Genomic DNA, 13130 nt, shown 5'->3' with positions numbered 1-13130 from the left:
AACAAATTACAATTCTGCCGGTTCGGGGTCTACGTATCGACTTATTGGTGCGCGAGCTGCCGGACTTGCGGCCGAGGATATTCCCCTTGCAGAGTCTTACAGCCCCCTACCCTAGGCCAACTTTTACGGCTGTTTGTCAGCGGATCACGCTGCTGAATGCAAACCGATGGTCCCAGCCCGCGCCCTATTCCTCAATAGCTAGCGTGCCCATCATCCAGTCAGTTACATGTCGTTCCTCCTATTTCGTTGCAAGGCAGCTTTCTCCTTTATCTAGCAAACAACATCAACATAACCCATCTTGTCAAATCCGTATCATCAAACAACTTTATTTTCCTCATCCGGAAAATTAACCTTATTCACACAGGTATACTCTATTTTTTAGTTTCTCGTCCACCGACCAGCCGTGCATCCACAGGGTTGCTGCGTGCAGATCGATGCAGATGGTGTATGTGGCTGCCTCACCGCTCGCGGTGAATGCCCGTGCCACCGCCTGCTCACCACCTGCCGCAGCCACCACCACCTGGTCACTGTACCAGCTACGCATCATACGCACATACATACATACTTACATACATATATTGAGGGAAAGCCCTATCCAAGGAGTCCACGATTCAGAACAACTGCCTCCTGCTGCAATGCGAGAACCAGCTGGTTCACCACTCGAGCTCGATGACTCGATAACAATCCAATCGCCACACTGCTCGCCGCTGCATCGATCGCATTATCGTCCACGGCCACGTGGTCGCAATCAGAGCTAGCTATACCTAATTCTCGATGTAAAGATCTAATTCACGTATAGCAAGCAAGAGGTATATAGCTCTACTAGTGACCATCAGCGCCCCAAGTTTCCCAATCGGCCAATGGGAAGAAGAGGGGTGGTATCCACGGGATGTGTTCAGCAAGCAGTACATGAATATACTGGTATACTACCCCCCATTCGACAACCCCACGCACCCACAGTGTGATGAGGCGCGGCCGTGATGATGACGCCGTGTACTACTGCTACGTAAAATACGGCGTATTTGGATGGGTGCAAAGTTGCCTCCCAAGTTGCCGGGGGCCACGGAGGATATCTGGTCTTTAAACGTGTGTGTACGCACAACTAATAATACATAAAACCATACGTGGCCAAACAAATGGGTACCAGTGCGAGTCATGATGATTTGTTACGCATCATCAGCCGCTGGAAAGCTCGGCCAACGTCATCCTTTTGCTGACGGTTGGTTGGTTCGTTACCACGTGCTATTAGTACTGCACAATCACATGTACGAAACGGAGGCAAATTCAGACCTAGCTTCCCTCGTACAATATTCAGCAGTTCGGGCCCGCTACTGCAGCGCATACATACTTTTAGGTTTTCACCATGAACGACTACCCCGCTGGCGGGGGGAGGGGGTACGCGTCGTATACAATGAAACCATGGTTTGTAAGAGGAATGAAGCCCGCGGCCAGCAAGCTTGCGTCGCTCGATGGAATGCAAGAAGCCCCTTCTTCTCATCTCTGATGAATCTAGGTCTTCCGGCGGCTGCATGTACATACACATGCACATACATGCAAATTTCTAATAAGAAACGAGTAGCCCTCCCCTCCCCCCAGCCCGCCCGCACGCCCGCCATTTCTTTCAATCCCGGAAAATTCAAAAATGCAAGATATTGAGATATTGAGTTGTAACAGCTACAGCAATATTTTGTGCTCGTTTATTAGCTTGGGAACAGGTCGCGACGCAGCGTACGGCGCTGCGTTTACATGTTGGCCTAGCTATATATGTTAGGCTGCGTCTCGCGAATTGTATCCACATCTGCACGTGTAAATTCGCGCATGTATGTCCACCGAAAGAAGACACGTATTCATTCCCTGTACGACATAGCATATTGAACAGCAGGACAGGGGAATGAGGGAGAGCGAGAGGAAATTATAAAAACAAGTACAGGCCATGCATATGGTTAGGAATGAATCATCGCTAGTAGCTTTTTGCACGAGCCGACGCACACGCACACGCACACGCACACGCACACGCACACGCACACGCACACGCACACGCACACGCACACACACACACGCACACACACGCACACACACACACACGCACACACGCACACACGCACACACACACACACACACGCATCACGATCTATCTGCGGTCCCTACATACCTAATAATAATATTATACCACCTACCAGGGCGGCTGGACGATCTATTACGCAATTCTATTATAACACTACTATAACACCATTATAACACTATTATTATACAATACTATTATCGGACGATAGATGGTCATCAAACATAATATACACCCATGCCAGCCACATCGTATCCACAATATGACCTACCAGCTGGTTAGCATCATTATATGCTGCAATAGCTATTTTGGATCAATTTTATCCTTGTGCATTGAAGGGGTTGCTCGTCCAAGTTGGCAGAGAGGCCACAGCATTGATGGTGTCCTGGGTCACAGTGAAATTCCACTTCTGATAGAACGGGACTAGATTGACACCTGCAGCAGCCGCAGCAGCCGGGGGGAGGGAGGGGGGGAGGGAGAGGAGGGAGATAGATAAGCAGCTTACAGGATTAGTGATGGGGGGCCAAGTGGGCGAGTGAGCGAGGTGTGGCGCATTCATCAGGCTGCTGCTGCGTGGCGCGATTGTGGCAGGGCGTGATGAATATAAACAAATTTGTTTACATTCATTTAAAGGAGAAGTAACAATGATATATAGTGAACGCGGCCTTCTGATGTATGTCCTACGCATGTATGTCTGCATGTATGTCATCGTTGTATGCCGTACTAGCCCACAGCCTCCTGTTGTATGGGTCAGCGGCTAGGGCACCGGCTGGCTACACGCGAGGGAAACATCGACACGTCAGCCTAGATCTTTGTGTAGTACGGTAGCTGCCGTATAGTATGGCACACAAAACGTCGACGAACATGCGCAAAGTCGCTCTGCCGGCATCTCCAGAGGCCTTTTGAGCCACCAGCTTCTACATCTACATGCAGCAGCAGCCGCAGCAGCAGCCGCAGCAGCCGCAATGGACCTGCAGCCCTCTTGAGAGACCCAACCCTGCTTCCTTCTGAAGCCTCCGTACGACGCGGATCGAAACACCCACCAGCCATTTTGCTGCTCGTCTGTATCCAGGTCTGCACGTTATCGGCCTACAAGCAAAAGGCGTCATATCACACACGTGGCTTATTCAGGTTTATAGATAGGAAGATGAGTATGTATGTATGTATGTGTACACCCTAAACGTACCGATCATGTTGTGCACCCACGTCTACAGATACTCTACACATTTAGCTACCCCTATATGTGCAGCAGCTGCTGGCCGCCGATGATAAGGCCTCTCAACAAGATGCTGCTAGCGGAGCGCCTTTGCGCGTATTTGTAGACGTCATGTGTGCCGTACTTTGTACGACCTACTACGATATGTCATGTTAGGCGGGTAACGTGCGTACGAAATGTGCGAAAATAGTAAGCAGCTTGCCATGCACCGCCATACACCGACCGGAAGCGGTAGGGGCATCTGTTGGTAGGCAGTGTACAGCCTGCGGTAGAAGTTCCAGCCAAAGCCCTCCTTCAGCTGCGTCGTTCATACCCGCCGTACCGTAGCGCCGTACCATACCGCCGTACCGTAGCGCCGTCGACAAGGGCACGCGGCAATCCGTCAGGGTGACCTCAGTGTTAACCGGCACTTGGGTGCAGCGGGCGGAGCGGCTGCCTCGGTACACCGGATACACACAGCGACAGGTTTATATAAAGCGATGAATAACGGCGCAGGCAATGCATTTGGCCGAGACATTCAGCAAAGACATACAAGGCAACTAATATTAACAATATTAACAGCACACATACACACACATACACACATACACGCACATACATACATACATACATACATACACCTCCTGGTGTACGCTGCATCATGCTCTGGAGTCCGCAATAATAATATTTTTTGTGATAAGCGCTACATATGCTGATGGTTCAACTACTGCTCATCACGATTTGCATGTCATGAAGGACAGCAATCGTGAAACAACAACAGTAATGATGACATAAGATGACATAACTGACGACGCCATCGATCACCTGCTGGAAGTCACTGGACTTATTCTCCCCAGCTCTGTGTTCGTCTGTATGTAATACCTGTGCAGCAGACCTGGACTGTGGTCTGCCACAGCTAGGGTAGGTACCCTTCGCGGTAGCTGGCCGCTGAAAAGGCCTCCCAAGATATGCTGCTGGTCACGCACTTTGCGCGTATTTGTAGTTGTTATGTCAGCCGTACTGTGTACTACAGCTACTACGCCCCTCCTGAGTAAGCACCTTGGCGGTTGCCTTACTGCTGACGGTTGTTGCTAACGGACCTAACGACATTTCGGTTGGCTCATCGAGTCGTACAATAAATAATCATCATAAATACACACCCAGGCAGTGGCAACGGAGAACCTACACCGCACGTGTAAATGCATAGCATATGCATGACGCGGAGATCATCATCCATTATCATTATTATCATTATTATCATTATCATCATTATTATTATTATTGATTATATTATATTATATTATATTATATTATTACTATTATTATTATCATCATCATCATCATCATCACGTCATTCGTTCTTACTGACCGACCTGCAGGTAGGTATCCAGAGCTACCCATACGTCCCAGTCTCGCGCCCAGTTAGCACCATCGGCGAAATACTTGGCGCGAAGTGCGGCACGCCCCGTCGGTGAAACGTTGTCCCAGTTGCCCCAGGCCGTTTGGGGCACACCAGTCATCTCCTGCACGCGCGGCATGTGTATGCATGTGTGGGACACGGGGGTCATATCTTCACCCGTAGCAGCTACCCTGCGAAACCCTGCCTTCCCCGCGGGTATTTCGGGGCACCCTCATCCAGTCACCCTAGTCAACTTCTCAGTGGATCCGCACCCACCACCAGCATTCAACGGAATCTCGCCTGCCGGGTCGACGGCGGCTCAACTCCGTCAAATTTATCCCAGGTCACCACCGTCCATCGACTAGGGGCGCAATACCTTCCACCATCGGAAGGATTTTCGACCCTGACAGGTCTCGATCCCGGGATCTCCCACCGTGGTTCCCTTAACCAATAAAACTTCAAAGCATATATAGCACCGCCGTATATGCTAATTATCAATTACATGAAACTGCGTGCTACTGTTATTATCCGCTCTACTTGTAGTGTATGTTGGTGGTGGTGGCCTTGGTGCCACCACCGAGGATGTATTTATGATTGGTTTTCCGCCGGATAGCGATATCGGTCCATCGATGGGGGAATAAGCGCATTGGAAGGGCTTTTGCCGTTTAGGAAGTCGGCTGGGGCTACCTTGCCTATAACAATAGGTAAGACATGTAAATAAACCTGCCGGTGCAGGACGGACCGTCCGTGGCGCCGCCAGATAGCTGGATGATGACAAACAGCGAAAACCCTCATCACGGATAGGTCTAGCACAGGTAAAGAGCTCACCAGCACATACACGGTGAAGAGGTTGACAAAGCTCTCGGTGGTTCCGGAGAACTGCATCTCGCTCCATTGGTGGTTGTGCCCCAGCTCGTGGTAGGGGCCCCATGCGCCCTGAGCCTGCACATGCATCCATACATGTATGTACATACATACATACATGTCAGCTCTTTTCAACACATCATACAATTGGTAAGCGAGGAAGAGAAGCCGAGGGCACAGCCATGTACGGTGAGGCAGGCAAAAGGTGTTCATTAAGCAAGGCACTCCATTACTATACCGTACGTTGACCACCGTACCGTACCGTACCGTACCGTACCGTACCGTACAAACATCATTATTGTTGCCAGTAGTGAGCAATCAAAACAGCATTGGCATACAGACAGACATGATATGTAATAATCTAATGTAATGTAAAGTAAGTAAGTATGTATGTATGTGATGTGCTGCCGTGCTGGCGAACACGCACATAACGCATGCAGCGCCCGCGTACCTTTAATTGGGCTACATCCGTCAGCTCCTACATACATACATACGTACATACGTACGACAGCCAATAATGCCGCCGGCCGAGAGCGCCCAATAGCCCAATAGCGGAAGGACCAATGGAAGGACAAATGAAATCAGTTAGTGCAACACACAGCGGCAAGCAGGAGCGGCGAAACAGCGGGACAGAGAATTAAACATGGTTTAACGATTTGTAATAATATCCCAGTGCAGCCCCTGTATGTATGTAAGTAATAAGGAACCTCTTAGCGAGGTCATCGATATATCTATGATATAGCGTCTTGTTAGTAGCTTAGTGTCGGTTAAAAATATAATGACTGCAGGGTCTATCGTGTAATATAATAGAGTGGACCCCCCGCAAATAGATGTTATGTAGAGCGAATCATATGCATAGTATGGAAGTTGTGTATATTTTGCCTTGTTTCAATACATACTTTATATGCCTAATAATAAAACGCAAACCTGGTTTTGAGACTCTCCTCCGCTTTACTCTCGGTGATAAGATAAGAGTACGCATGGCATGAGTACGACAATGGCGCATAAGTACAACAATGGTAGCGTAACCAAAATCGTGCTAATATTGATACAGATGTAGCATGTAGCGCCTGAAGAAACCCAACAGCATGCAAGCGTTGATTATATTTGGGGACTAGTGCACATGTGAGATGATGTTGAGGATGCCCGCCAAGCCGGATGCCCCCGCTGCCTAGGACATCTTTCCACGCACGCGCTCAATCCACCACTATTAAGATAATGGGCGAACATGTAATGGGCACTGTAGGCGCTGGCTAGCACCAACGCCGCATCATCATCATCATCATCATCCAGTCGGCGCGGGCGGGGGGCAAAGCAGGGGGAGAGCCATACATACACATACACATACGACGTCGGTATCTGCCTCATGATGAGACCAGCACGCAGGCTGCTGTTCGACACAAATCGGGGGTCAGCAGTCTCAAGGGGGCCAGCCAGCTGCCCTTTCTGTCCCCCACCCGCCTTGTGAACCTCCGGGTCGTCGTACGCCATGACAGGGTAGCCCGAGTGCATCCAACCAGCGCTGATGTCAGCATCCACCAGGAAGCGCTCTATGGCAGCAGCAGCAGCAGCAGCAGCAGCAGCAGTAGCAGCAGCAGCAGCAGCAGCAGCAACAGCAACAGCAGCAGCAGCAACAGCAGCAGCAACAGCAACAGCAGCAGCAGCAGCAGCAACAGCAGCAGCAGCAACAGCAGCAGCAGCAGGAGCAGGAGCAGCAGCAACAGCAGCAGCAGCAGCAACAGCAGCAGCAGCAGCGGCAGGAGCAGGAGCAGGAGCAGGAGCAGGCATATTATGGATGTACTATTGTATGTACGTCTGTAAGTGTGTTTGTATGTGCATGGTGAGGGTCGGTACGGTTGGGGTAGTTGTTAGTTGCGGGGGGGGGGTACTTTGCGCAGATATGCATATGCATGTGTAGGTGAGGCAGGATGATTAGAAGCCCGCGCGCGGGGGCGGCAGGCGGCAGGTTACTTGCGCATCGGGGCGCAGCTGCACGTGGGGTTGTGGCTGGCCAAGTTCTGAGCGATGATCCGCTGTTTATTAACACCATCACTACATGTCCCCGTCGTGGGCATATGGGCATATACGTGGGTACGTAGTTACGTGATTGGTGCTTGCTGGGCCAATCGGGGGTTACTGGATTGCGTTGCATTGCCGCTGTTGTTGTATATGTTTACCGGCCGGGCGCCTTTGGGGACAATATCGTCCCCGATGACGCAGATGTGCGCCTATAGACGGTCTATTGGAAGGCCCTAAGTGCAAAGTGGTGTATATCCAAAGATGCCAACATAATATTATCCTAGACGTATCTTTGCATTGTTACACGAAACCGCATCATCAGCATCTATTTGCTCGCTCGCTCGTGATGCAAAATGACGAATTAAGGCGGGGTTATATGCACGGAACATGCAGATATACATGCACATAGACTTATAGAAGATACATACAGACATGCACATGCAGACATACAGACATACAGACATACCCTCCCGTGCTCGAGCGCTGGTTATGTTGGCAAGGTTCGCCATATGGTCCATGACCAGATTCCAGTGCTCCAGCAACGGAACTGGGTTGGTGATGTTACGAATAGCCTACAACAGCAACAACAGCAACAGCAGACGTGCGTGGCAGATATAACTGCTGGCTCTTGAATACGCCGCACACATGCCATGTGCGCATGTATGCATGAATGACTGGCCACACACGCATGTGCCTTCATTCCGCGCATTCCCCCACTCACCCTGGAGGGCAGCATGAGCACCAACTTCCCACTGTCCAGCTCGGCCCAAGGCGCCGGGTAATTCCGGATGGTACTGTTCCAATCGTTCTGCGCAGGCGGCGGCGGCGGCAGTGGCGGTGGCGGCGGCAGTGGCGGCGGCGTTGGCGGCGGCGGTGGTGGCGGCGGTGGCGGGGGCGGCGGGGGCGGCAGCGGCATGCACAATAAATAAACATACCATGCAGTGAAAAGAGCAAGAGCGTTTGCGTAAGACGTACATTAAAAGATATAATGCATACAAAGCAAGACTCAGATAGGCATATGCACGTACAAGTATTGATATTTTCCTGAACCAGCAGTTGTAGCAGCTGTACGGCAGTGGTGGGTGCGGAACCTGAGCGATCCACTGAGAAGTTGACTAGGGTGACTGGATGAGGGTGCCCCGAAATACCCGCGGGGAAGGCACAGGGTTTCGCAGGGTAGCGGCCGCAGGGTGAAGATATGACCCCCCTGTCCCACACATCAAACACATCGTCGATAAATACGCGCTAATATGGAGCTCTGCCGGCATCGATAGAGGCCTTTCCAAAGGCCGGCAACGGCAACTACAGCAGTATGTAAGTAAGGCAAGGCAGGACAACTAACGAATGCCGAATATTATTATTAGTCCTTCGAGCCACAAAAGCGCTAAACCCTAGGTATGAACCTTCCGCCAGGAAGCCCAATACTACGGTAGTACACATAGCCGTCACCGAATCCATTTTAAGCTGTCTGCCCTGCCCTGTCTCGCGTTACACTCCCACCTTGTGCGTGTTCCTAACATATAATTTACATATTTTGACCAGATGCAAAAAATACTCCTCACCAGCTGAGTTACATTCAGACGGAAGTACGGCGCCCGAATGGCACCCCCGATGGTAATCTGCACGAGCGTACATGTACGGAACCAGGTTGTTAGGATAGGTCAGCGCATACGGCAGGATTACCTACCTGAATGGATTAGGGTGCCCCTCTCGCAGGGGAGAGGAGCAGGGACTTAGGGCATGGAATTGCCTCGGGAAAGGGGGCCGCTGGTGAAGCTATACCACCCTGTAACATACATACATACCTGCACACTTCCCAGGGTAGCTCCCACGGGAACCAAAATGAACACGGGACCCCCCAGGGGGTTCGCGGCGGAGGTTACTGTGGTATTCAAGTCAAAGCGATTGACGATGTGGGGCACTCGGTACCAGGTCGTCTTGCCGGTCAGGTCGTCCGTGTGGGCACCGATCTGCATCATCATCATGACCACCATCATTAAATCATCATTAATATATCATTATTATATATTACTTCTATTATTATATAATAATATTATATAATAATATATATAATAATATTATATAATATATTATTATTGGCGCAATAGTTTCGTTTCGTACATCGAGGATAATAACAACAATAATAATCTACATAATAATTTTATACTGTAACTCGGCGCCACAATAACGGCTATTGACCGCCCATGCCCCCCCCCCGGCTATTTCAGACGGGGCCCCCCCAGCACTTGTAACGGGAACTTGCTTGTAACTTGTAAACTTGTCTATGTCCATCCGGTCATGATGTGAGTTCCTCCAGATGCTAGCAAGCTAGCTAGCTAGCTAGCTGCACAACAAAATGCGAGCGACATACATGCACACGTACGTACCTGCACTTGCAGCCCCCTCCCCACGGCACTCAAGGTCGACAAGGTAACGGTGATGGCCTGGCCCGGCAGCGCGTAGAGCCCGGTGGATTGCCAAACTGGGGAGTCCCAGTCGGCGTAGCCGAAATGGTATCCCGGGCGGTTGTAGGTACCGTTGATGGTATAACTAACATTAACCGAGGGCGGGTTGCCGGAGGGCACTCCAGGGAAGACAGCGGCAGAAAGGGAAGGCCTTATGCCCGAGATTTCGCCGCGACGGACAGTCCAGGCGTCAGTGGCGACCTGTTGGTTGCATGTATGTATGTATGTGTGTGCGTATGTGTGCATACACAAGCAAGATAGAGCATGGAAGAGTAGTTAACGTGGTGACATAGCTAGGGTTTATACCTATGATAAGGTATATACCTATCTTTAAGTAAGTAGGTAGTTAGCTAGCTAGCTAGATAGCTAGAGAGATGCGGGTACGAGCAGAGTGACTCTTGCGAGGGAACGCGCGCGGGAGCTTTAATTAATATAATTGACCTTTGAGAGGAGTTTTAACAAAGCATTCACCTGCTGTCAAGAGGCGAGATCCCCGTATGTGCGTGTACATATGTACTACTACCACACTGCTGCACAGATATACATACGCGCACGAGTGTGTGTATGTGTGTATCGATTCACACAGTTGCAGAGGTCTAGCTAGCTGATGACTGACTACTCATAAATAAACACATATACATATATATAATATAACAGGATAAATAAAGACACACGTATAATATAATATATAATATAACATATAGCACGCATGCATGGCGGGTCCTCCGGGGCGCCGGCCATGTGGTAGATAGAGCTGCTGGCCGCTGAAAAGGCCTCTCGAGATGCTGGCGGAGCGCCTTATTATTAGCACATAAATTTTTAGGCAATACGTATGCCATACTACAGCCATCTACAGGCAAGAACCTCGCGCATTCTTACGTCCAGAATGTTGCCTGGGTAGCCCGCCTTGGCGTCCAGGGGGTTGTTCGGGCCCACGGCTACGCCCGAAGAGGGCCGTGCGGCCGTGAGCAAGGCCCAAAGCGGAGCCAGGCCACTGGCCGCGAAACTCGCGCGCGAAGGTAGTGCGTTGAGCAGGGCGTTCAGGGCCGTGTTCGCTGATGGGGTGTGTGGTAACGAGGGACACATGCGAGGGACACATGCGTTCATGCAGACGAATGGTACGGCAGACCGCAGAGAGTTGCGGCAGCAGCCCAGCCAGGCAGGCAGGTGGTGCCCGCAGCAGGCAAGGCAGCAGACGCAGTACTCGTCAGCGGTTGGATGACTCCCTTCAAATGCATTGCATGTAGTAGTGAGCAAACGCAAGCAGTGACAGCCGTTTGCTTCCTGTATTCAAGCCATGTGTATGAGTGTGTGCCGATTAAGTTCCGCAAGAGCGGGTACGGCACCCGCGCACGTCATCACGTATGTACGTATGTCGGTAATAATGCACACAAGCATGTAAAGCTACGAAACTGCCAACCAGCGCATAGCTGATTGCCAACGTCAACATACCTATCGGGTAAAGCGCCGTGTTTGAGAAAGTTGCGGTGCCGTTCTTCACGGCGGACGCCATCCCCCGTCCCGCACGGCAGCCTCACCCGCAGCAGTAGGTGGGCAGGGCAACATCACTATGTAAATAAGAAGTAACGGGGACGGGGACGGGGACGGGGACGGGGACGGGGACGGGGACGGGGACGGGGACGGGGACGGGGACGGGGACGGGGACGGGGACGGGGACGGGGACGGGGACGGGGACGGGGACGGGGACGAACATGTGCAATAGTGCTCATTGGCCGCTGAAAAGGCGGCCTCTGCTGCTGCTGAGGTAAAGTAAAGCGGTGCAGCTCAGAGCGTCCGTTGCAGGCAGATGAGCGCTTTAGCACGTATTGTTTTGACGTTTTGTGTATCCCTACTGTACGAAAGCTATACGACATGCATTCGCCCGTGCCCCGGCCTCCTAGGACCATCAGGATGTTTGACCGCGTTACTGCAATAATAATATAACAACACCCAGCCTCCGTCGCTCCGCGGCGCGTTGGCGACTATGTACGTACTGTTTGTTGCGATGACACTACCACCCTTTAGCGACTATGTACCGGCCGCCAACCATCTGCTTGATAGCCCTAAGCTGATAAGTGACTACCGCCCAGACACTACCGCCGATGGCGACGTGAAGTAGCGCAAGTATGCAATACACACACATACATACATACACACTCACCGCGACAAGATAGGTATTGTAGTAAAGCCATTCCGCTGGTGGGGAGGAAATGGAGGGCGCTGCCTGCATTCACCATCAGCATCATCACACAGTACCTCTAGACGAACACGGGGCGGTGTGGTGGCGGCTGGATAGGCAGATAGGCGGATAGGTGGATGGGTATCATCGGTGCCCGTCATGATGCACGCAGTACTATCACCTCGCTCCAGGAGTTGCATCCTGTAGTGCGTGTATCATTGCCTGTTTCACTTGCCACCATTGCCAATCTGTTTCCTTTTCTGTGTAGTCCACCGTGATATACCACCACCAAGCAGCGACCGACATGCGTGTGTGTATCCCACCCGGCGGGTATCCCAGGTCCGGTCCAGTGAAGGCGTCCCTGCGGAGGCCCATGTCCTCATCCATCCCACTATCGTAATGGCTCCATCTAGATATCCATCTAGATGGTTCTACGGAGGCGCACGTGCATGCACTCAGGGAATGACAAACACATGTCATTCTCACAGTGGCATATGTGCATGGCGTCTGTAGTCATATAAACTGTGCACTTTAATAAGGCGCTCCGCCAGCATCTTGAAAGGGAGGTCTTTTCAGCGGCCTCCAGGCTACTTCGTACCACACCCACCTTGAAGCCGACCTGGAGATTGGTAGTGATGGCCAGGCCAAACGGCCACAACACCTTGTTTAGAGTCATGTCTGTGAAGATGTTGGCATTGGGATGTGAGTTGCTCCACTACCAAGCGAGGCCTGCAGCAGATGAGTTCGTGGATGGATGGATGGATGGATGGATGGATGGATGGATGGATGGATGGATGGATGGATGGATGGATGGATGGATGGATGGATGGATGGATGGATGGATGGATGGATGGATGGATGGATGGATGGGCCTGGTGGGAAGCTATGGAGCAATAATTGTTGTGCACATACGCAGGCGAGCAAGGCGAGCAAGGCGAGGTGGCGAA

General features: G+C 51.3%; 1 protein-coding gene across 1 annotated transcript; it reads right to left on the bottom strand.

Annotated features, from left to right (window-relative positions):
- Positions 1 to 10250, bottom strand: VOLCADRAFT_84647 (uncharacterized protein; the record flags this gene model as incomplete). Its single annotated transcript, XM_002958743.1, has 12 exons — positions 1 to 1854; positions 2334 to 2497; positions 3106 to 3151; positions 3502 to 3576; positions 4631 to 4780; positions 5485 to 5647; positions 7007 to 7070; positions 8006 to 8111; positions 8261 to 8347; positions 9102 to 9158; positions 9345 to 9509; positions 9927 to 10250. 11 exons carry the CDS (start codon positions 10248 to 10250, stop codon positions 2382 to 2384), a joined length of 1353 nt encoding a protein of 450 aa, XP_002958789.1. The 3' UTR covers positions 1 to 1854; positions 2334 to 2381.
- Positions 10251 to 13130: the final 2880 nt, after the last annotated feature.

The sequence above is a fragment of the Volvox carteri genome (assembly GCF_000143455.1).
Source record: "Volvox carteri f. nagariensis unplaced genomic scaffold VOLCAscaffold_105, whole genome shotgun sequence".
Lineage (NCBI taxonomy): Eukaryota > Viridiplantae > Chlorophyta > Chlorophyceae > Chlamydomonadales > Volvocaceae > Volvox > Volvox carteri.
Note: the sequence above shows the minus strand (reverse complement) of the source record. Positions and strands in the feature narration are given on the sequence as shown.